Raw genomic sequence first — 23,604 nt, 5'->3', positions numbered from 1 at the left:
ACTACCCCCAGTACCGCCAAATTTAAGCTGGGCATAATAGTGGCACCACATTTGTAATCCTAGTATTTGGGAGCCTGAAAAGGAGGATCCCGGGTTCAAGGACGGCCTCAGCAGACGGTGAGACTCTCATCAACTTAGAACCTGTTTCAAAATAAAAATAAAATAGAACTGGGGATGTAGCTGAGGTAGAATGCCCCTGGGTTCAATCTCCAATACCACACACACACAAAAAAAGTTATTTTTAAATTTATTTTTAGCTGGGTGTGGTGGCACACACCTGTAATTCCAGTGCTTGGGAGGCTGAGACGGGCATCACAGGTTCGAGGACAGTCTCAGCAACCAATGAAATTCTCATCAATCTAGCGATACCCTATTTCCAAGTAAAAATAAAATAGAACTAGGGGTATAGTTCAAGAGGTAGAAAGCCGGGCATGGTGGCACATGCTTGTAATCCCAGCATTCGGGAGGCTGAGACCAGAGGATCGCGGTTCGCAGACAGCCTCAGCTACTTAGTGAGGCCCTCTGCAACTCAGTGAGACCCGATTTTAAAATAAAGAATGAAAAATAGGGCAGGGGGTGTAGTTCGGAGGTCGAATGCCCCTGGGTTCCATCCCCAGACCCGCAAAAAAAAAGAGGTAGAATGCCCCTGGGTCTTGTCTGTCTGTCTGTCTGTCTGTCTCTCTCATACTCACACACCATTTTTTTTTGGTATAGGGGTGGGGGTGGGGAGGATACCAGTAACAAAATGTTTTTATTTTGGTGGGCACTTAAAAAAAAAATCTCAAGCCGGGCGTGGTGGCACAGGCTTGTAATCCCAGCATTCGGGAGGCTGAGACCTGGAGGATCGCAGTTCGCGGACAGCCTCAGCTACTTAGTGAGGCCCTCTGCAACTCAGTGAGACCCGGTTTAAAAATAAAGAATAAAAAATAGGGCAGGGGGTGTAGCTCAGGTCGAATGCCCCTGGGTTCTACCCCCAGATCCCCCCCCCCAAAAAAATCCCCTTTTGTTCTGATCTCTACTAGGCCACATGCATATCTCTGAGCCAATCAGACTCAGGAAACCAGAAAGCTCTAACTGCTTTGCATCCTTCATCATCTTTTCTATTAGCCTGAAGCTCTCTCTCCCTCAGAAGTCACGTGTGATCACCAAAGTGTGCTGCCTGCGGGCGGTGGGACGCGATGCTGAGTCCAGCAGACACTGAAGGTGGCTCTCTTCTCTGCCAGGGAGGGGCCGAGCTGACACGGCAGTTCTGTAGCTGGCCCCCTTCTGTAGCAGGCGCCTTCTGGGTCCTCTAAGCTTTAGTTCCCATTTGGAGAATTTGGCCCCAAGTTTCACATCCTGTTTCTGGGCTGAGCCCCAAACCCCTAGCTCAGCACCTCCTGGACATCATGTGCCCCTTGGCTGCTCAGATCCACCTGACAGTTCTTCTCAGTGTGTGCCTCACGTTGGGGTCACCCCAGCATGGGCTATCTGTGTGTGTGTGTGTGGTACTGGGATGGAACCCCAGGAGCATTCTACCTCCAAGCTGCACCTCCAGCCCTATTTTATTCTTTATTTTGATACAGGGTCTAAGTTGCAGAGGGTCTCACAAATTGCTGAGGCTGGCTGTAAACGTGATCCTCCTGTCTCAGCCTTCCAGATACTGGGATTATAAGTGTGCATGGTTCGCCACCATGCCTGCCCCTACAGGGACCATTATTATCTCTCCAATTAAAGTTGTAATAAGCAGCTTTTGGAAATCACACCTAGTTGCCATGACCTAATAGCCTCAATTTGCCCATATAAAGGGATAACCTCCCTTCCCCCACCCCAGTACTGGGAATCCAGGGGGCAGTTTACCTATTAACTACAACCCTGTTTTGTTTTGTGTGTGGTGCTGGGGATTGAACTCAGGGTTATTTTGCCTCCAAGCTACACCCACGGTCCTATTCTTTATTTTGAAACAGTCTCACTAGTTTGCCCATAGTCTACTTCCTGAGGCTGTCCTTAAACCTACTGTTTCAGCCTCCTGTCTCAGTCTCCCTAGTCCTGGGATTACAAGCACACACCACCCTACCTGGCTCCCTTTTTAAAATTTGAAACAGAGTTGCAACACCCCACCCTACCTGGCTCCCTTTTTAAAATTTGAAACAGAGTTGCAACAGAATTACTGAGTCTGGTCTCAAGTCTCTGGATCCTCTTCTTCGCGGCCTCTCATGTATGCCGATCAAGGCAGGCAGGCATGCACCGCTGCTCAGGTACAGGGATTAGTATTTCTATTTACTTTTTATCTTTGAGCTTGGCTACTGCCTACCTTCAATTGCTCCTTCAACAAGGCCATTCTAGAGACTGGGGTCGTAGCTCAGTGGCACAACATGCTTAGATGTGCTAGGTACAAGGCTCTGAGTTCAAACCCCAGTACCCCCCCCCCACCAACAGGGCCACTTCAGGTTAGGAGATCTAGCAGTATTTGCTTATAGCTACCAAGCCCAGGTCAGACTACAACACTCTACTCCCTGGAGTCTGGCTATCACCTCCGAGGGGCTATTAGCAGCCAACCAGGCAGAGCGGGAACCCTTGTAACACACCCCACAGATGGGATCCTGCCTTAGAACAGATAAGGAAACCGGCTCCCTGCCATCCCACCAGCCCAGCCACATATACTACCCCCACACATACACAAAACCACCATTTGCTGGAAAAAGCTTTATTTTTTCACTTGGTCCAAGGCTTGTTGAGGGGCTCTAAGGGTGGTTAAAGAGCTGCCTAGGGGATGGCCGGGGGAGGCTCAGGCCAGAGCTGACATCAGGAGATGCAGAGGAGCCCCTTCAGAGGCCACTGGGCTCCAGGCTTCCCTAGTCATGCTTGAGAGTGAGCCTTTCGAAGAGGTACTCGCCCAGCCCGGCCTGGGGGCTGGCCAGACGACGGAGGTTGGTCAGATGGTCACCCATCTTCTTGAGGAGTTTCACCTCCTCATCCAGGAAGTGGTTCTCCAGGAAATCACAGAGCTGAGAGAGGAAAGACTGATTAGAAATCTAATTCCTGGAAAATAGGGAGACAGAGCTGCTTCCCTTAACATCCACGCATGTGGGAGGCTCAGAAGTTATCCACCCAAAGGATGGGTGAACGAGGGATACTTACATGGGGGTCTGTGCGGGCAGAACCCAAGGCATGAAGGTCCAAAAGGGCTTGGTTCAGGTTCTTCTCCAGGGCCATGGCAGCTTCCATGGCGTCCAGGGTCTTACCCCACTCATCTTGAGAAGGCTTCTGTACAGAAGAAATAAATGGATCAGAACCGCCCCGCACCTAAAGGACTAAATCACAATTCCTAGCAGTGGTCGGGGGCCAGGGGTCTGGCCCATAAGGAAGTGTGAGTTTACATTTATCACCCCAGTCTCCAGTAACTACAGATCCCAAGGAACTGTAGCATCTTGGGGGAACTCCTTGCGCCTCCCTGTCCGGCCATAATAAACCCGCACAGACTGAACTCAACCTCCCAGAAGCCCCCAGGACACCTAGCAGGCTAAGGTCCTGGTGCCTAGAGGGCACAGCCCGCTGGGTAGTGTAGTCTGCTCGCTCCTCACACAGTATCTACCTGCACGTCCTGGAAAAGGACGCGTCCGCCACGCTGGTTTTGCATCTTCAGGAGACGCTCGGCGGCCTCGCGCTTCTCGTCGGCCAACTCGCGGAAGAAGTGGCCCACGCCTTCCAGGGCCACATCGTCGCGATCGAAATAGTAGCCCTGCGGGAAGAGTAGGAACAATGGTTGGCGGGAGCCTAGGCCTGGCGACTGGCCTCCGCCCTCTGACTATCCCACAGAACAAAGAAGGCTGCGCGTGCGCACAGGGCCAGAAGTGCGCAGTTAGGGGAAACTTGGGCCAGGGGTTCCGGGGACCCTCACCAGAGAGAGGTAGGTGTAGGAGGCCCGCAGATGCAAATTGACCAGGCGGTTGACGGCGGCCTCCACCTCGGTGGAATAATTCTGACGAATCTGGGAGGTCATGGTTGGTCCCGGAGAAAGAGCTAACCACGAAGAACAGAATTGGCGGGTCCTGGATGCAGGTGACGCCGAGACGGTGGTCCCGGAGATTACGGATGGAGAGAAGACTGGAAGGCAGCTGGAAGCTGGAAGAGAGGGGGTCCCCGGGTCTGTTCCGTTCAAACACTGTTGAAGCAAGAGACAGATCCTCGGGACCTCTACGCGGGCTGCTGGAGCCGAGCCCTGGGCAGCAGCTTTTATAGTGCGCTGGCGCTCGGAGGCGGGGCGTGCAGGGCGCGCGGCAGGCCAATCTGCGGCGGTGGGAGGCGGGACATGAAGTCTGTGCTTGACCAATCCAAAACGCATTAGGAGCCTGGGGCCCCTCTCCCACCCCCATCCGGAGGAGGGCAAGTCACGCGCCTGTAGCACCAGGGTGTTGTGAAATGGGAAATTGGGGGATGGGGATCTTGGAGAGTCAGGGGATTGTGGGGGGGTCTCTCTGGGGAGGAGGGAGATTTATAGTGACTGTGGACATCTCTGGGAAGTGGAGAATTAGGTCCTAGGGGTGTCTTAAGAAGGCAGGTGGGTTTCTGAGGTTGTTTTTGAGAAAATGTCTTTCCTGGTGCCCTGGGCATGGGTAGGGGGTACCTCAGAGGTGCCAGACGATCTCCATTTGCCTTGGTTTGCTCTTTAAGGGTCATTGGAAAGTTTGGAAGGAAGCGAGATGGCATTTCTGGAGCCTTGTGTGTGTGTGTGTGTGCTTCAGGATGTCTAGCAGGGGCATGTTAAGATGGAGGGCGACACGTGGAACCCTGGGCAGCCCTTTGAAACCCCGTTAAGCCTGAGTTTCTGAGCGCTATTTCAGAGGCCCAGTGTTTTTCTGGGAGTAGAGATATGGAGAGGAGGGAAATGTCTGGTGTTTTGGAGTGTCTCTGGGACTGCATTTCCTGGGGGCTGTTCTGGAGGGAACTCAGGTTAACTCTTGAGGGTTCTCCGTTACCCCGAAAGTGCCTCTGAAGTTGTCCCACTGTCTTCCCTGACAGCTGCTCACTCAGGGTCACAAAGAGCAACCCTGGGTCCTGGAGGAACAAGGGCCAGGACTGGATGTGTCTTTAATCAAACCTACCTTTTGTGTGTGGCACTGAGGATTGGTTCATGGGGCATTCTACCTTTGAGCAAACCTTTTGTGTGTGTATTATTTAATTGCAACAAGATCTCCCTAAGTTGCTGAGTGCCTCTCTGAAATTGCTGAAGCTGACCTCGAACCTGCGATTTTCATATCTCAGCCTCTCAATTACTGGGATTACAGGCATGGTCACCTCGCCTAACCTACCTTTTTTTCTTTTTAAGTGTGCCAGGTCCACGTAGATAAATCTGATTCAAACCAGAACCCTGACCTAGAGGAACTTCTGATCTTGGGGGAGTGAAGATACAAAGAAAGGCAGGAACATTGCCCTTAGGTGTCCTAAGTCACTGGCATTTGGGGTGAGCGGTCCGGGCCTGCTCTTTGACCCGCCAGGCACAGCAGCCCATGCTGGCAAGGAGATCCCGCAAGTGGGGTCCGGCTGGTATCTGGGGTCCTCTAGGGGCTTCCGGGCCGGCGGCCAGGCAGCGCCATGCTGAGTCACGCTGAGCTCAGCTCGGGAAGGGGATCGGCGGCGGGATGGGGGTGGGGCGCGGCGTGACCTCATCCCCTCGAGACCGCTGCGGCTCCTGGTGCCTGGGACCCTGAAATTAGGCTAGGCGCAGAACCAAATGTGACCCCCTTCTCCAAGCACCGCCCAGGGCGTGCGCTCAGCCTCCCTCTTTTGCTCCTTCCATGTTTCCTCGGATCCTGCGTGTGGTCCTTCAGAGAGGTGGCTCGGCCCCCCCCCCTCCAGCCTCTCCCCTGTCTTCTTGCCTCTGGGGAGTCGAGGGAGGGGCAGGCGCCCCTGGCGCCCTGTTGATTGTGCGGCGGGAGTTACTCATTCACCACATTGCATAGCTCAGCCTCCAGACCTTTAGCCTCAGGCAGGCCTGGACGAGACAGGAGACCTTGAAGGGGCCACAGGTGAAAGAGGGGCGCAGGCAAAGCTCAGAGGAGGGAGGGCCGGTAGGAAAGAATAGGGCTGAGGGAGACCAGGTTGTGGAGGGAGGCAGAAAGGAATGAGACCCAGCGCGGAGCAGACTGGCTCCCTGGAATGACCCGATAGATCTCCTTTCCACCTTTTCTTCATGGCACTGGAGATTGAACCTAGGAGTGTTTTACCTTCAGGCTACACCCCAACCCTTTTAATTTTGTTTTGAAACAGGGTCTCACTAAATTTCTGAGGCTGGTCTCAAACCTGCAATCATCTTGTCAGTCTCCCAAGTATTGGGATTAAAGGTGTGTGCCACCATGCCCAGCTTATTTTCTTTCTTTCTTTTTTTTTTTTTTTTTTAATTTGTGGTGCTGGGGATTGAACCCAGGGGCATTCTCCCTTCCGAGCTACTCTCCCAGCCCAATTTTTTATTCTTTTGTGTGTGTGTGTGTGGGGGGGGGTAAGGAGGTCTGGAATCCAGGGACATTCTACCTCCGAACTACAACCCCTGCCCTATTTTTTTTTCTCTTCAATTCTTTATTCTGAAACAGAGTTTCACTAAGTTGCAGAGGGCTTCACTAAGTAGCTGGGGCTGGCCGTGAACCCTGATCCTCCTGTCTCATCCTTTCAAGTCTGGGATTACAAACGTGGGCCACCATGCCTGGCTTCCTATTTTATTTTCAAACAAGGTCTAAATTGTTGAGGCAGCCCCTGATTCTTTGATCTCAGCCTCCCAAGTACTAGGATTACAGACTGCACTGCAATAGCTGGCTCTCATTCTCCACTCTCTCCTGACTACCCAGCTTAAGACCCTCTGTGCCTCTGGGAGACAGGAGGACCCCAGGTAGTTACTAGGCCAGCCCCTGGTTTCCCTCCCTCAGCCTCCAGCTAGCTCCCATCTAAGGCCACACACTCCCAACCTCCCATGTAACTTTCCCCACAAGGCTCAAGAGCCTTTTCCTGCTCCAGGAGTCTTCCCATTCCTCATTCCCTCCCAAATGGCATTCTCAACTAGTAATTTTGGGTGCTCCCAGTTGTGAAGCCTCCAGGCTGGTGCAAGGCCCCCTAGTGTTCATAGCCTGCCCAGCACTGGCTGTCAGCACTGGTTACCCTGGGCTGTGACAGATGGGATGATGAGGCAGGTTCAGTTCCTCTTGGGACTTCAAAAGCTCCTAGTCAGTAGGACGGGGATGGACTCATCCCTCATCTCATCTATGGACAGCACTGGGCATCCCCAGGAAAGGAGGTAGAGAGCTGAGAGGGCTCCAAGTTTCTTTCTTTTTCTTTTTTTGGTGGTACTGGGGGTAGAACCCAGAGGCTTTCTATCTCCGGGCTATACTCCCAGACCTTTTTTATATTTTATTTGGAAACAGGGTCTCACTAAGTTGCTGAGAGCCTAAGTAGCTGAGGCTGGCTTCGAACCCGTGTGATCCTCCTGTCTCAGCCTCCCAAGCAAGGGGATTACAAGCGTGCGCCACCACGCCCGGCTATTTCTTTTTCTTGCAGGTTTGGGGATGGAACCCAGGGGCATTTGATCTCTGAGCTACACCCCCTGCCCGATGTTTTATTCTTTATTTTGAAACAAGGTCTCACTGAGTTGCACAGGGCCTCATTAAGTAGCTGAGGCCGTCTGCTAACCGCGATCCTCCAGTCTCAACCTCCCGAATGCTGGGATCACAAGAGTGCACCACCACGCCCAGCAGCTCCAAGTTTCTGAGAAGACACCTCCAGAAAAGCAGACACGGCCTGCTGTCCTGATGCCAGCCAGAAAGGCCGCTGGGCCAGTGACTCAGACTCCAAAGTGTGGCCCGAAGGAGGTTTATTGCCCCACACCCCCACCAGCCACTCTTGCCCACCCCTCCCAATAATTATAAAAGTAAGAAAAATCCCCACATCCCCCAACCCCCATTTCCCCCCAGGAAAAAATGCCATAATTTATGCAGAAAAGACATAGTCCAAGGCAGCTGGCGGCCTCAACCCATCTTCTTCCAGATGGTGAGTGAGGCGGTGAGCACTCCGGCCACAAAGATGGTCACTGTCTGCCACGTGGGGGTCCCAAAGTAGGAGAGAAGGCCATCCTGGGGACAGAGACAGCACTTGAGCGGCTCAGCAGGCGGAGCCTGGGGACCAGGAGGGGGCCAGGGAGGGAGATGGATGGGGGCATGACTGAAGGGCCTAGGATGGATGGATCAAAGGGTTAGCAATGAATAGGAGGGGTGTGTGAGTAAAGGGCACCAGGGAGGGCAGAAGGTGCCAACCAAGGGTCATGGAGAGGTCAGGAGGGAATAGGTGAAATCAGGCTGATGATGTGCCAATGGGAAGGAGAGCCCCATCCCGGTGGGCTCAGGAAGGCCTAAGAGTCTCAGCAGTGTGGCAGGGAGGGAAAGGTAGGGTTGAAGCGTCTCACCCAGCCACCCTGGTCTTGGATCCAGCCCAGCAGCCGTTCTCGGAGGAAGTCCAGCGTCCAGCCCATGATGGTTTTGATCAGCTCTGGCACTTTGGTGCACAGGGCCTGCAGGGAGTAGGGTGAATGTTAGGGACTGGTCTCCACTGACATGAGAAAGCGATCCCAAGCCTTCTTTCTGAATACTCCCCCTCCCCTAAGAAGTCTCTTACCCCACAGTGGGAGTCAGCTTCAAAGACTGTGAACCAGACCACATCACAGTCGACTGGCCCGCTCAGGAGCTCTCTGCAGCTCCCCAGTGTCCAGGTCTGGTGTAGACTCTGACCTGCCTAATCTCACTGCATGTTTTGGCTTTCTTTCGTCCTCTTTGCTGTGCTTCACTGACATTCTTCAGTTTCTGTGTTTCAGTACTATGGGGAATTGAACCCAGGGGCTTCCACATACTAGACAAACTCCCTACCATGAGCCACATGCCTAGCTTTTTTTTTTTTTCTTTTTGGTACAAGGGATTGAACTCAGGGGCATTCTAATTCTGAGCCATACCTCCAACTCTATTTTATTCTGAAACAAGGTCTCACTAAGTTATTGAGGGCCTTGCAAAATTTCTAAAGCTGGCTTCAAATCTGCTATCCTAGCCGGGCATGGTGGTGCACGCTTGTAATCCCTGCGCTTGGGAGGCGGAGACAGGAGGATCGCGTAGGTTCGAAACCAGCTGTGCTGGCTTAAACCCTGTTTCCAAATAAAAATATAAAATAGGTCAGGGAGTGTAGCCCGGAGGTAGTAGGGTTTCCAGGAAAAAAAAAAAAAAAAAAAAAAAAAAACCAACAACAGCCCTGCAATCCTCTTGTCCCAGTCTCCCAAGTACTGGCATTATAAGCTTGTACCGCCATGCTGGGCCCCTTTTTCATTTGTAAAGATAGGGTCTTAGCCAAGCATGGTGGCATACACTTATAAGCCCAGTACTTGGGAGGCTGAGACAGGAGGATCACAGATTCAAAGACATCATCAGCAAGTAGTGAGACACTCACCAACCTAGTGAGACCCTGTTTTTTGTTTTTTGTTTTTTTGGTGGTACTGGGGTTCCTGGAAAGCCTTCTATTTCCGGGCTATGCTCCCAGGCCTGTTTTTATAGTTTTTTATTTGGAAACAGGGTCTCTTAAGCCAGAGGGGCTGGCTTTGAACCTGCATGATCTTCCTGTCTCCACCTCCCAAGCACGGGGATTACAAGCATGCGCCACCACACCTTTTTAAAATTTAATTTTAAAAAGGGCTAGGGGTGTACTTCAGGGGTAGAATGCCCCTGGGTTTGATCCCCAGTATCATACACACACAAAAGGTCTTATCCAGTGAGGTGGCACACACCTCTAATCCTAGTAACTTGTGAGGTTGAGACAGGAGGATCAGACTAAGAGGCCAATCTCAGCAATTTAGGAAAATCCTCAATAACTTAGTGAGACCATTTAAAAATAAAAAATAAGCTGGGAGCAGTGGCACACACCTATAATCCTAGTATTTGGGAAGCTGAGACAGGAGGATCAAAGATTTACAGGCAGCCTTGGCAACTTCAAAGAGGCCTTCTGCAACTTAGTGAGACCCTGTTTCAATAGTAAAAAATAGCCGAGTGTGGTGGCACATGCTTGTAATCCTAGCACTTGGGAGGCTGAGACAGGAGGATCACACAGGTTTGAAGCCAGCCTCAGCTACTTAGTGAGGCTCTCAGGAACTTAGTGAGACCCTGTTTCCAAATAAAGTATTAAAATAAGTCTGGGAGTATAGCCCAGAGGTAGAGAAGCCCCTGGGTTCCACACCCAGTACCACACACAAAAAAGTAAAAAACAGAGTTGGGTGTGGTGGTGCATACTTGTAAACCACATACTTGGAAGGCTGAGACAGGAGGATCACATGCTTAAGCCAGTCTCAGCTACTTAGTGAAACTCTGTTTCTAAATAAAAAATAAAATAGGTCTTGGAGTGTAGCCTGCAGGTAGAAAGCCCCTGGGTTCCATCCCCAGTACCATACACACACATAAAAAAACCCTGACCAATGTTAAAAAAAAAAATTAAAATAGGCTGGATGTATAGCTCAGAGGCATACAGAATTCCCCAGGTTCAATACTACACACATACAAATAAAACAAAACAGGCTGGGAGTATAGCTTAGAAGTAGAACACCCCAGGTTCAATCCCCAGTACCACAAACAACAAAAACCCCAGAGAATTTTATTTTTTTGGTGGTACTGGGGTTTCTGGAAACCCTTCTACCTCTGGGCTACACTCCCAGACCTATTTTATATTTTTATTTGGAAACAGGGTCTCTTAAGCGAGAGGCTGGCTTTGAACCTGCGTGATCTTCCTGTTTCTGCCTCCCAAGCGTGGGGAATAGAGCGTGCTCCACCACGCCGGGCTCCCCAGAAAGCTTTTCAAGACCAGGTAAGAGCAGCTCCTGCCAGACCCATGACACACTCCCAACTCCCTGAGCTTCCCTTTCCCAGCCCTGATCTGGCTGCTCTCCTGTTGTCCCAGCCACAAACGCAGCCCCACCATCCTGCTGACTGCTGTCCTTTCCACCTCCAGGATCAGGTCCCATCAGCTCAAACTTGAATCACAGTGATGGCTTGGGGCGTAGCGTCTGGTCAAGTATGTGCTTAGCATGTCCAAGGCCCTGGGTTCCATCCCCAGCACGGTAAAGAAATGAAATTGTAAAACACAAGTATGCTGGGCATGATGGCGCACGCTTGTAATCCCTGCGCTTGGGAGGCTGAGACAGGAGGATCACGCAGGTTCGAAGCCAGCCTCAGCTACTTAGTGAGGCTCTCAGCAACTTAGTGAGACCGTTTCCAAATAAAATAGAAAATAGGTCTGGGAGTATAGCCTGGAGGTAGAAAGCCTCTGGGTTCCACCCCCAGTACCACCAAAAACAAAAACAAAACAAAACACAAGTACGTTTCTCAGCCAGGCAAAGTGGTACACCCCTGCACTGCTAGTATGTGGGAGACAGAGACAGGAGGATCACAGGTTCAAGGGCAGCCTCCACAACGTAGGGAGACTATAAGCAACCTAGCAAGACCGTTTCAAAACAAAAATAGCAGCCGGGCGTGGTGGTGCACGCTTGTAATCCCAGCATTCGGGAGGCTGAGACCAGAGGATCGTGGTTCGCGGCCAGCCTCAGCTATATAGTGAGGCCTTCTGTAACCTTTAGTGAGACCCTGTTTCAAAATAAATAATAAAAAATAGTGCAGGGGGTTTAGCTCTTAAGGTCGAATGCCTTCATCCTCAGACCCGCCAAAAAAAAAAAAAAAAAAAAAAGCAGGGTGTGGTGGCATAAATTTGTAATCCCAGTTCTTGGGAGGCTAAGACAGGAAGATCGCAGGGGTTCGTGGCCAGCCTCAGCATTTAGTGATACCCTCTGCAACTTAGTGAGATGCTGTTTCAAAATAAAGAATTAACAAACAGGGCTAGCCAGGCGTGGTGGTGCACCAATGCTTGTAATCTCAGTATTTGGGAGGCTGAGACAGGAAGATCAGTTTGTGGACAGTCTCAGCAATACTTAGGCCCTTTGCAACTCAGTGAGACCCCGTTTCGAAATAAAGAATAAAAAACAGGGCTGGGGGGTGTAGCTCAGGTAGAATGCCCCTGGGGGTTTCATCCCCAGTACCACAAAAAAACAACAACAAAAAAACAAAAAAACACAAAACAACAGTGCTGGGGCAAAGCGTGGTGTTGCATGCTTGTAATCCCAGCATTTGGGAGGGTGAGACAGGAGGATTGCAGTTCATGGACAGCCTCAGCTACTTATAGTGAAGTTCTCTGCAACTTAGTGTGTAGCTCGAAGTAAAATGCCCCTGGGTTCCACCCCCCAGTACTGCCCCCTCCCCCAAAAATAGGGCTGAGTGGAGCTCAGAGGTAGAATGCCCCTGGGTTCAATCCCCAGTAATAAAAAACAAAACAAAGCCTAAAGTTTTCACCTGCACAGCCATCACCTAGGCCAGGCTAGATCTATAAACAGTATCATCACACGCACCACCTGTCTCCCTGCTTCTGCCCTGTTATTTTTATTTTTCTGTGTGGTACTGGAGATGGAACCCAGGGCCATTCTACCTCTCAGTCCTATTTTTTTTATTTTTTTGGTGGTACTGGGGGTGGAACCCAGAGGCTATTCTCCCAGACCCATTTTATATTTTATTTGGAAACAGGGTCTCACTAAGTTGCTGAGAGCCTCACTAAGTAACTGAGGCTGGCTTCAAACCTGCACGATCCTCCTGTCTCAGCCTCCCAAGTGTGGGGATTACAAGCGTGCGCCACCACCCACCCAGCTTCAGCCCTATTTTTAATGTATTTATGTATTTAGAAATTGGCACTAGAGATCGAAACCAGAGGTATTCTACCTCTGAGCTACACCCTCTGCCCTACTTTATTTTTATTTGGAAACAGGGTCTTAATAGGTTAATAAGAGTTCCACTATTTGCTGAAGCTGTCTTTGAACCTCTAAACCTTCTGTCTCAGCCTCCCAAGTTCTGGAATTACAAGTGTGTGTCACCACGGCCAGGTTATATTTATTTTGAAACAGGATCTCCATAGGTTGAGGAGTCTATTTACTCAGGCTGTCCTTGAACCTGCTATCCTACTGTCTCAAACTCTCAAGTACTGGGATTACAAATGTGCACCACCACACCCTGCTGTGTAATTCCTTTTTTTTCTTTTTATGGTGGTCAGAATCAATCCAGGGCCTCATGCAAGCCAAGGCCCTCTACCACTGAGCTTACACCAAACCCCCATAATTTCTTCTTCTTTTTTTTTTTTTTGCGGTCTGGGGATGGAATCCAGGGGGATTCTACCTCTGCACCCCCTATTTATTATTCTTTATTTTGAAACCAGATCTCACCGAGTTGTAAAGGGCCTCACTAAGTAGCTGAGGCGGTCTGTGAACTGAGATCCTCCGGTCTCAGCCTCCTGAATGCAGGGATTACAAGAGTGCGCCACCACGCTCAGCTCATAATTTCTTTTGTGACCCACAATGGTCCACGTCATGTGTTGGCCTCTCCCCATCAATATTTTATTATAAGACTCTTCATGGAACAAAGTTAAAAGAATTTCAGTGAGCATCCAGAAAACTGCAACCTAGATCCTATAATTAACACTTTATTATACTTGTTAAAATAATCTCTCAAACTTATGAATCAGGTCACCTCGCTTTCTTTTCCTTCCCTCCCTTTCTCTCCTTCCTTCCTTTCTTTTGTGCTGGGAATCGAACCCAGGGGAATTCTATCTCTAAGCTACACACCTTCCACCAGATCATTTTTTCTTTTTGTGTGTGTGTGTGTGGTACCAGGGCTTGAACCTAGAGGCATTTTACCTCCAAGCTACACCCCCAGCCCTTTTTATTTTTTGTTTTGAAGCAGGGTCTTGCTAAGTTGCAGAGAGCCTCTTAAATTGCTGAGGCTGGTTTTGAACCTGTGATCCTTCTCTCTTAGCTTCCCAAGTATTAGGATTATAGGGGTGTGCCACCATCCCACTTCCAAGCTCATTTATTATTTTTATTTTGAAACAGGGTCTTGCTAAATTGCTGAGGCTGGCCTTGAACTTGCAATCTTCCCGTCTCAGCCTCTCAAGTACTAGGATTACAGGGGTGCACCACCATACCTGGCTTGTTCTCTTATTTTTCTTTTCGGCCAACTAGGATTGACGCTGGGGTGCTCTACCACTGAGATACATCCCCAACCACTTTGCGATGAGGTCTTGCTAGGTTGTGCGGATTGGCAGTAGCCAGATGTGGTGGTGCATGCTTGTAATGCCAGCATTTAGTAGGCTGAGACAGGAGGATCCAGGTTCGCAGCCAGCCTCAGCTACGTAGTGAGGCTCTCCACAACCCAGTGAGACCTGCCTAAGCTATTTAGTGAGATCCTGTTTTGAGATAAAAAAATGAGCTGGGCATGGTGACCCACGCTTGTAATCCCAGTACTTGGGAGGCTGAGACAGGAAGATCGCTCAGGTTCGAAGCCGGCATCTGCTACTTAGTGAGGCTCTCAGCAACTTAGTGAGACCGTTTCCAAATAACAAATATAAACATGAGCCTGGGAATGTAGCCTGGAGGTGGAAAGCCCCTGAGTTTCATCCCTAGTATCACACACAAAAAAAAGAAAAGAAAAAATGGTTAGTGTATGTATAGCTCAGGGGAACAATGCCCCTGGATTCAATCCCTACTGTACAAAACCAAAACACCAAGACAAAAACAGCAATCACCCCTGCCTCATTCTGAGTAAAGTTATGGTCTTTTAGACTCCATACCACATGCCCTGACCAACTCTGCCCTCATCTCTCACCCTTCCCCCACCTTGCTGTCCTAACCACAGTGGTCTCTTTACCCTGAACACACAAAACTTAGTTCTTGGTCCTCAGAGCCCTTGCACTTGCTGAAACCTCTACCACATGTCTTTTCTTCTGGATCATTATGTATCAAAATATCCTAGCCTGATGTGGTGGCACATGCCTATAATCCCTAGTGAGAGCCTGTCTCAAAATAAAAACTAAAACAGGGCTGGGGGTGTAGCTCAGAGGTAGAATGCCCTTAGGTTCAATCCCCAGTACCACAAAAGAAAAGAAAACAAAACAAAGGATAATATCCTTATCATTCCCACATCAGCTTTTCTTTTTTGGTACTGGGGATTCAAGGGCATTCTACCTTTAAGTCACATCTCCAACATTTTCTGAAATTTTTCATTTATTTATTTATTTATTTATTTACTGTGGTACTGAGGATGGAACCCAGGGGTATTCTCCCTCCCAGCTACACCCCCTGCTCTATTTTTATTCTTTATTTTGAAACAGGTCCTCGCTAAGTAGATGAGGCTGTCCTCAAACTGCGATCCTCCTGTCTTAGCCTCCCTAACGCTGGGATTACAAGCATGCACCAACATGCCTGGATTTTTATTTTTGCAGGTCTGGATGGAACCCAGGGGCATTCTACCTCCGAGCCTACACCCCCTGCCCTATTTTTTATTCTTTATTTTGAAAGAGGGTCTCACTAAGTTGCGGAAGGCCTAAGTAGCTGAGGCTGTCCGCGAACCACGATCCTCCTGTCTCAGCCTCCTGAATGCTGGGATTGCAAGCGTGTGCCACCACACCTAGCTTATTTTTTATTTTTCTTAAACAGGGCCTCACTAAATTACTGAGGCTGGCCTCAAACCTGTAATCTTCCTGTCTCTGCCTCCCAAGTACAGGGACTACAGGTGTGTGTGCCACCACGCTCAGGTTCACATCAGTTTTAATGCCATCTGCTCTTAGAAGTCTTTCCTGACCCCTCTTCTCAATCACATCAGCTCACATTACTTTGCCTCAGCACCCATCCTACACCTGAGTTCCAGGTGAGCAGGAACCCAGCTTGCTTTCTTTATTGCTGTGGCCTGAGTATGGCGTTACAGGCCCAGCACATAGTAGGTACAATCCATGTTTGTTGAGTGAATAATTGAACATACAGACTCTCTGTCCACAGTCATCTCTCTCCATCCCTCTGTGGTTTCTGGATGTGGCAGGAATTGACCCCAGGGTCCCCAGGTCCTCACAGCTCTGAGAGGGGCATTCGTGGATACACTGCCCTGCAGCTGCCCACCTTGAGCACCAATTTGCTGGCAAAGTAGAAGAGGGCAACAACCCGGCCCCAGTTGAAGTTGCCATCAGCAAACATTTCAGCCGCCACTCGGAAAAAGACTTCTCGGGGGGAGTCTGTGTCCACAGCTGCAATCATCCTGTGGGAAAGAGGAGTACAGATGCTGGGGAGGAAGGAGCAGGCAGTAGGGAGTTCTGGCATCCACCCTGTACTAAAGGAAACTGAGATCCCAGCTAGCCTGAAATGAAATGCAAGAGGCCAGTGGGGGGTGAGGAGGGGACAAGATAGACATTTAGAAAGGTGGGGAAAATGCCTCCCTAAAGAAGAGTTTCAAGATCTAGGGGAGGGGGGAGGCCTGGGAGTCCAGAGTGTCTGTGGGGCCCAGGCTCCTAATTCCCATTGGAAGACCCAAGGTGTGGGGCTGGGGCTGCGGGGTTCTGAAAGAGGAGAACCCTGGCTGGTCCAGGTCGGCGGAAGCCACACCTCTGCAGCTCCATGTTACTGTCCAGTTCGTCCCCGATGCGCTTGAGACATTCGCTCAGCTTCTTGGTGGAAGCATCCTGGGGCGCCTGCTCCAAGGCCAGCTCCGGGGTCTCCCCTCCCATCCGCCCTGCTCGATCCTGGATGAAACTGGATGGGAATGGAGTGGAGGTGCAGAATCAGAATGGGGTGTCACTCCGCGAATCCGCTCCACAATAATCAGACCTCAAACTCACCCCTGAAGCAAAAGGGCCCCTGTCTTCATGATCTGCTCAGAGCTGGTGGGCCCTAGAGGAGAAAGGAGGGAAGAGGTGCCTGGACTCTTGGGTCCTAGGGGATCAGGAGACTGGGATGGCTCGTGGTCCCTGAGGGAGGGCAGGGCTGGGGGCCCTGGACCCCTGGCAAATAAAGTGACTGGTAGCCCCGGTGACGGAGTCCTTCCTGAGAAAGGAAGCATGGAGCCTGGGACCGTATCCTACATTCTTCCGGGTGAGGAGGATGGGGGACACTTAAAGCATCCAGACCCCTAGCCTGAGGGGGCAGAGGTGAGACCCGCCCCCCCAGGCAGGGCCAGTGGCAGGAAGTGGCGCCCGAGACAAGCCCGGACCTGCCCGGGGGCTTGGATCCGGGGCTCCCCATGTTTCGGGGGGATCCGAGAGCGCCAGGCAGGAAGGGGTCCGGGCGCGGAGGCGGGCGAGCCGGGAACCTCCCAGGAGGGAGGGGGCTGGAGGCTGGCAGCGCCCGATCCGGGAGTTTCTGCTCCGGAGTGCTTGGAGATCGCGCGGCCCCAGCCCGCAGGAGGGCTCCTGGGGCCGGCCGGCGACCGGCCTCGCCCTCCTCCCGCCCGCCCGCCTGCCTCCCGCCTCACCGCCTCCTCTGGGCTGCTCCCCGGACCCGTCCATCACCGCCGCCGCCGCCGCCGCCTCTCGCCGGGTCCGCCCGGGCGGCTGCAGCGCGCCCTGGTCACGTGAGCCACCCGAGGAACGTGCGTCCCTCACATGGGCGCCCCGCAAAATGGCCGCCGCCCCGCAGGCGCGGTCACGTGGTCGCGCCTGTCACCCTGGGGGCGTGGTCTGCTTCACGTGACAGCCCGTCGGGTCACGCCCCTTCGGGAGCTAGCCTGGGCACCACTCCACCCGCACACAATCGGAAATCATTCAAGAACAATTTTCAGAAGTGTCGGGTGGGATTTGACTCCACCACCAAAGCAGAGGAACAGTAGATGCCAAAGTCCAAAGGCCAGCCAGGCGTGCCTGTAATCCCAGTATTTGGGAGGCTGAGACAGGAGGATCACAGTTCGAGGACAGCCTCAGCAGTTTAGCAAAGCTCTCAGCAACTTAGCTGTTTCAAAAATTAAAATATACCAAACCAGTCCAGCCTCTATGGAGATCAGTGTGGAGATTCCTTAGAAAACTGGGGATGGATCCACCATATGATCCGGCTATACCACTCCTGGGTATCTTTCCAAAGGGGTTGAAATCAGAGTATGATAGTAACATATGCATACCCATATCCATAGCAACACAATTCGCAATAGACAAAATCTGGGACCAGCCTAGGTCTCCATCGACAGATGAATGGATTGCAAAATTATGGGAAATGTACACAATGGAATTCTATTCCGCAAAACAGAAGAACAGAATCATGCCATTGGCATGAAGATGGAAAGACCTGGAGAACATCATGTTAAATGAGATTAACCAAGCACAAAAAGAGAAGGGACATATGTTTTCTCTAATATGCTCAAGCTAGGGAGTATTAGGGATACCAGAGGGACTACAGATACTGGAGGGGAAACCTCAGCAAAGCTAGAAAGGAAGGGGAGGGGAGGAAATAGGCTGAGATTAACTAATGGAAAAGCTACATTTTGAATATGTTTATACATGTGAATAGAACATTGTTTACCTGGACAATCAGTATAGGGAGGGAGGAAAAAGGGGAAGCGGGTGGGGGCAGAGCGCCGAGTACTGTGTGAATATATGCCTTTGTCAACATGATCCGCACTATGATGTGAGACTATAAAGTGCACCAATAAAATAAAATTTAAAAATAAATTATTTTAATCAAATGCTTTTAATAATTGAATTTATTTATTTATTTATTTATTTATTTATTTTGGTGGTACTGGGGGTGGAACCCAGGGGATTTCTACCTCCCGGCTATACTCCCAGACCTATTTTTTATATTTTATTTGGAAACAGGGTCTCACTAAGTTGCTGAAAGCCTCACTAAGTAGCCGAGGCTGGCTTCCAACGTGTGTGATCCTCCTGTCTCAGCCTCCCAAGCGCGGGGATTACAAGCGTGCGCCACCACGCCCGGCCTCAGTAATTGAATTTAAAAGGAGAATCACTTGTAATCCCAGCCTTCGGGAGGCTGAAACAGGAGGATCGCGGTTCACCGACAGCCTCAGCTACTTAGTGAGGCCCTCTGCAACTCAGTGAGACCCTGTTTCAAAATAAAGAATAAAAAATAGAGCCGGGCGTGGTGGCGCACGCTTGTAATCCCCGCGCTTGGGAGGCAGAGACAGGAGGATCGCGCAGGTTCGAAGCCAGCCGTGCGCGCTGGCTTAGGAGACCCTGTTTCCAAATAAAAAAGTATAAAAAATAGGTCTGGGAGTGTAGCCCGGAGGTAGAAGGGCTTCCAGGAATTCCAGGAACCCCAGTACCACCAAAAAAAAAAAAAAAAAAAGAATAAAAAATAGGGCAGGGGTGTAGCTCAGAGGTCGAATGGGTTCCATCCCCAGACCCGCAAAAAAAAAAAAAAAAAAAAAAAAAAAGGAGGATCACTGTTCACAGCCAGCCTTGGCTACTTAGTGAGGCCCTTTACAACTCAGTGAGACCCTGATTAAAAAAAAAAGACTAAAAAGCTTGGTAGGGATGACAGTGGGTTTGACTCAATTCAAAGCTTCTTTTATTCTCACAAAAATTTCATGAAACCTTCTCACCAAGGGTACCCACACCAAAATTTCCAGGAAGAAATAGAATTTCTGAATGCCATTTTCCCAAATGGAGCAGCGTATTGCATGGGACGTATGAATTCTGACTGTTGGTACTTGAATACTCTGGATTTTCCAGAGAGTCGGGTAATCAGACAGCCAGATCAAACCCTGGAAATTTTGATGCGTGAGCTTGACCCAGCAGTTATGGACCAGTGCTACATGAAAGATGGTGTCACTGCAAAGGATGTCACTGGGGAGAGTGGAATTCGTGACCTGATACCAGGTTCTGTCATTGACACCACACTGTTCAATCCCTGTGGGCATTCAAGGAATGGGATGAAATCCGATGGAACTTATTGGACTTTTCACATCACTCCAGAACCAGAATTTTCTTGTTAGCTTGGAAACAAACTTAAGTCAGACCTCCTATGATAACCTGATCAGGAAAGATGGGGGAGTCTTCAAGCCAGGAAAATCGGTGACCACCTTATTTGTTAATCAGAGTTCTAAATGTCGCACGGTTCTTTCTTCACCCCAGAAGATTGAAGGGTTTAAACGTCTTGATTGCCAGAGTGCTATGTTCAACAATTACAATTTTGTTTTTACTGGTTTTTCTAAGAAGCAGCAACAACAGCAGACTGAGAAAAATGAAGAAGAAAAACACAAAAAGAGAACACAAGTAGATGGTGGTGGCTGCTGTCTAGATGTCGATATGGGGGGCCGTGCTTTCCATGACCACCACCGTGTAGTTCCAGAAAGCCCTAGATGTAATGATAGTGTGACCATTTTTTTGTTGTTGTTGTTTTGGTGGTACTGGGGTTCCTGGAAGCCCTTCTACCTCCGGGCCACACTCCCAGACCTATTTTTTTTTGGAAACAGGGTCTCTTAAACCAGCGCAGCTGGCTTCGAACCTGCCCGATCCTCCTGTCTCCGCCTCCCAAGTGCGGGGATTACAAGCGTGAGCCACCATGCCCGGCTTTAGTGTGACCATTTTGAAGTGTATGCATTATTATATCAAGGAGTTAGATTTCTTTCTTTTTTTTTTTTTTTTTTTTTTGCGGGTCTGGGGATCGAACTCAGGGGCATTCAACCTCCGAGCTATACTCCCTGCCCTATTTTTTATTCTTTATTTTGAAACAGGTTCTCACTAAATTACGGAGTACCTCACTAAGTAGCTGAGGCTGTCCGTGAACTGCGATCCTCCTGTCTCAGCCTCCCGAATACTGGGATTACAAGTGTGCGCTACCACGCCCGGCTCAAGGAGTTAGATATCTTGCGTGAATGCTCTCTTCTGTATTTAGGTATTTTATGCCACTCTTGCTGTGAAATTGAAGTGCATGTAGAAAAAACTTTTTACTACATGAAACTTTACAACACTCGTGAAGACAATTCAATTTGGTTTATGCACAGCATAATATTTCTGCAGGTATCATCTAAAATTCCCCACAGACGGCCGGGCGTGGTGGCGCATGCTTGTAATCCCACGCTTGGGAGGCTGAGACAGGAGGATCGCACGGGTTCGAAGCCAGCCTCAGATACTTAGTGAGGCTCTCAGCAACTTAGCGAGACCCTGTTTCCAAATAAAAATATAAAAAAGGTCTGGGAATATAGCCCGGAGGTAGAAAGCCTCTGGGTTCCATCCCTAGTACCAACACCAAAAAAATAAATACAAAATAAAAATTCCCCACAGACAAGGCTTTCATCCTCATTAGGTGTGGCCTCAGCCTAACCATCTGGGACTGTTTTATTAACTTGCTGCCAGAATTTTACATCCACTTTCTAGAACGTATTCTGTACTAATGTTTTTGAAAGCAACTTCTACTTTCTACGGGTGTTTTCTGCAACAGCAGTTAAAGTTTTTCTTTCACAACTTGAGTCCTCTCAAGAAAACGATTCTGATTACTCATTTGTGGTGTATTACTATTTTAATAATTATTTCTGCATTTTTAGTCCTTTAATTGATTTCTTTCCTGAACTTGGTTGTTCCCTTCAACCCCTAGAATAAAGCAATACACTGTTATGTTGTGGGTTTATATACTAATCTTATACCCACAAGGGGTGGGGTTGAGGGTCCCTGGGTTTAATTTTCTTTTAAGGACGTGGATATTTAGCCTCCTTACAAAAGGGGCTCTTTTGTAAGATAGATAACAAAAACTAAGAAAATTAAATGTATATACTGTTTATTAGCATGAAGGACCCATAGTAAATTATAGATTGGGATTAGGATATCCTGGCTAAACGATGGAAGCCGTATATTATACTGTGCTCTTCAATAAATAAGATTTGCTTATATAATAGAATACCATGCCTTTACCAACTTTTGCTACATAGTGGTATGAAAGGATTTTTATCACTAGGTAGGTAATTAGATCTAGCATAAAGGTCACCCTGGATTCAGGAAGTTCATGCAGCTTGGATCATCTACCTACTTTCTTTTTTTTTTGGTGGTACTGGGGGTGGAACCCAGAGGCTTTCTACCTCCGCACTATACTCCCAGACCTATTTTATACTTTATTTGGAAACAGGGTCTCGCTAAGTTGCTGAGAGCCTCACTGAGTAGCTGAGGCTGGCTTCGAACCCGTGCGATCCTCCTGTCTCTGCCTCCCAAGCGCGGGGATTACAAGCGTGCGCCACCACGCCCGGCATTCATCTACCTACTTTTACTTTTCACAGCCATTGCCACTAATTTCCATTAATAGTATATGTAGACTTGGATTCAGAGAGGAATCGGTGGCTTTTCCTTCTTGCGACTTCAATTCTGTGCTTATGTAGTGCACGTGAGTGTTCTGACGTCATCTCTGTTCGTATATCAGCTTCCTTCTCCATGCCATTCACCGGACCAAACGAATAACTACTCATTCAGACAGAGCATAATGTGTGGACAGATAAATAAAGCATATCATTACAAAATCCCAAAAAGTGCTTGACGAGAAACTACTGGAAATATAGACTGAAAAGTTGGTTGTCTTTTAGCTATATTTCTAATTTCGTGGGATGTAAGCAACGAGGGTAGCAATTAAGTTTTTCTATGTCTTGTCCACAATATCGTCTTGCTAAAATTGGATCGATGCCGTGATGCTTCCTTTTTTCCATATTTTTTTAAATGAAAGCACGCTTTTTTGTGTTTCTGAACACAAGATCGACTTCATTTGAAATCAGGTGGTTGGAACATAGCTTTTATTTCAAACAAGCTGTTGATAGACCGCTTCTTTGAGGAAGCTTTCAATCAACTTGACTTCTTTGACCCCATAAGGAGTAGGAGCGTAGCACCTAGTATTTAATTGTTTGATTGCAAGGACCTATACTCAAGATGGATTTTGTTTCGAAGCAGTATCCCAGTAATTTTCTTGAGTTTTTTTCTCTCCTCCCTAATAGATTTATGAATTCTCATGTTTCAAACTTGGCACAAATTTACGTGGAACACAGACTAGAAAAAAATGAAAACTAGATTGAGTAGTAATCTCTCCTAGTGGGCTAGAGGAGGGAATATTTTGTTTTGTTTTGTTTTTGAGGGTCTGCGGATGGAACCCAGGGACATCGACCTCCGAGCTACACCCCCTGCCCTATTTTTATTCTTTATTTTTGAAAAAGGGTCTCACTAAGTAGCTGAGGCTGTCCGCGAACCGCGATCCTCTGGTCTCAGCCTCCCAAATGCTGGGATTACAAGTGTGCGCCACCACGCCCGGCAAGAGGAGGGAATATTTTGGTGCCATAATTTCTCTCTTCGGTGTTGGACTTAAATCGGTTGAAATGTATTTCTGTACCACAATTTAAAAGCTTCAATAAAACTTTGCTTAATTAAAAAAAAAAAGACTAAAAAATAGGGCTGGGGGTGTAACTCAGAGGTAGAATGACCCTGGGTTCAATCCCCAGCACTGCAAACAAAACGAACACAAAAAATATGGCTTGGGGGTGTAGCTTGAAGGCAGAATGCTCCTGAATTCAAACCCCAGTGCCAATAAATAAATAGGTAGGTAGGTAGGTAGGTAGGTAGATAGAGCTGGAGGTGTAGAATACCCCTGGATTGGAGGTAGAATACCCCTGGATTTTATCTCCAGTACCAAAAAATAAAATAAAATGAAATAGGACTGGGGGTATAGCTCAAAAGTAGAATGCCCCTGATACTAAATAAATAAATAAATATTTTTGCATTTACCTCTAT

General features: G+C 49.0%; 2 protein-coding genes and 1 pseudogene across 6 annotated transcripts; 1 reads left to right on the top strand and 2 right to left on the bottom strand.

Moving 5' to 3' along the window:
* Positions 1–2,676: 2,676 nt before the first annotated feature.
* On the bottom strand, positions 2,677–4,177 carry FTL (ferritin light chain). The gene is made up of 4 exons (XM_080702226.1): positions 3,881–4,177; positions 3,575–3,721; positions 3,121–3,246; positions 2,677–2,987 (listed from the first exon to the last, which is right to left on the bottom strand). Exons 1-4 carry the CDS (start codon positions 3,980–3,982, stop codon positions 2,835–2,837), a joined length of 528 nt encoding a protein of 175 aa, XP_080558352.1. The 5' UTR covers positions 3,983–4,177; the 3' UTR covers positions 2,677–2,834.
* A 3,814-nt stretch (positions 4,178–7,991) lies between these two features.
* Positions 7,992–17,442, bottom strand: BAX (BCL2 associated X, apoptosis regulator; the record flags this gene model as incomplete). Of its 4 annotated transcripts, none has more annotated exons than XM_080704427.1 (6): positions 7,992–8,096; positions 8,426–8,530; positions 16,028–16,163; positions 16,508–16,654; positions 16,741–16,792; positions 17,373–17,442. In XM_080704427.1, 6 exons carry the CDS (start codon positions 17,404–17,406, stop codon positions 7,992–7,994), a joined length of 579 nt encoding a protein of 192 aa, XP_080560553.1. The 4 variants fall into 4 exon arrangements, with proteins under 4 accessions (XP_080560553.1, XP_080560550.1, XP_080560551.1 ...); XM_080704424.1 differs by having other exon boundaries at positions 16,741–16,834; positions 17,373–17,406; XM_080704425.1 differs by having other exon boundaries at positions 7,992–8,057; positions 17,373–17,406.
* A 1,931-nt stretch (positions 17,443–19,373) lies between these two features.
* Positions 19,374–22,293, top strand: LOC308268550 (S-adenosylmethionine decarboxylase proenzyme-like; annotated as a pseudogene). Its single transcript has 2 exons — positions 19,374–20,128; positions 22,256–22,293. The product of its transcript is annotated as an S-adenosylmethionine decarboxylase proenzyme-like (transcript).
* The last annotated feature ends 1,311 nt before the right edge of the window (positions 22,294–23,604 follow it).

The sequence above is a fragment of the Muscardinus avellanarius genome (genome assembly GCF_963383645.1).
Source record: "Muscardinus avellanarius genome assembly, chromosome: 10".
Lineage (NCBI taxonomy): Eukaryota > Metazoa > Chordata > Mammalia > Rodentia > Gliridae > Muscardinus > Muscardinus avellanarius.
Note: the sequence above shows the minus strand (reverse complement) of the source record. Positions and strands in the feature narration are given on the sequence as shown.

Excerpts from the sequence above, each read along its gene's own strand:
- FTL (XM_080702226.1), bottom strand. The coding sequence starts at position 3,982 with ATGACCTCCCAGATTCGTCAGAATTATTCCACCGAGGTGGAGGCCGCC. Across the intron at positions 3,722-3,880 it reads CCTACACCTACCTCTCTCTG|GGCTACTATTTCGATCGCGA; the intron begins GTGAGGGTCCCC and ends CTCTTCCCGCAG. Across the intron at positions 3,247-3,574 it reads TCCTTTTCCAGGACGTGCAG|AAGCCTTCTCAAGATGAGTG; the intron begins GTAGATACTGTG and ends TCTTCTGTACAG.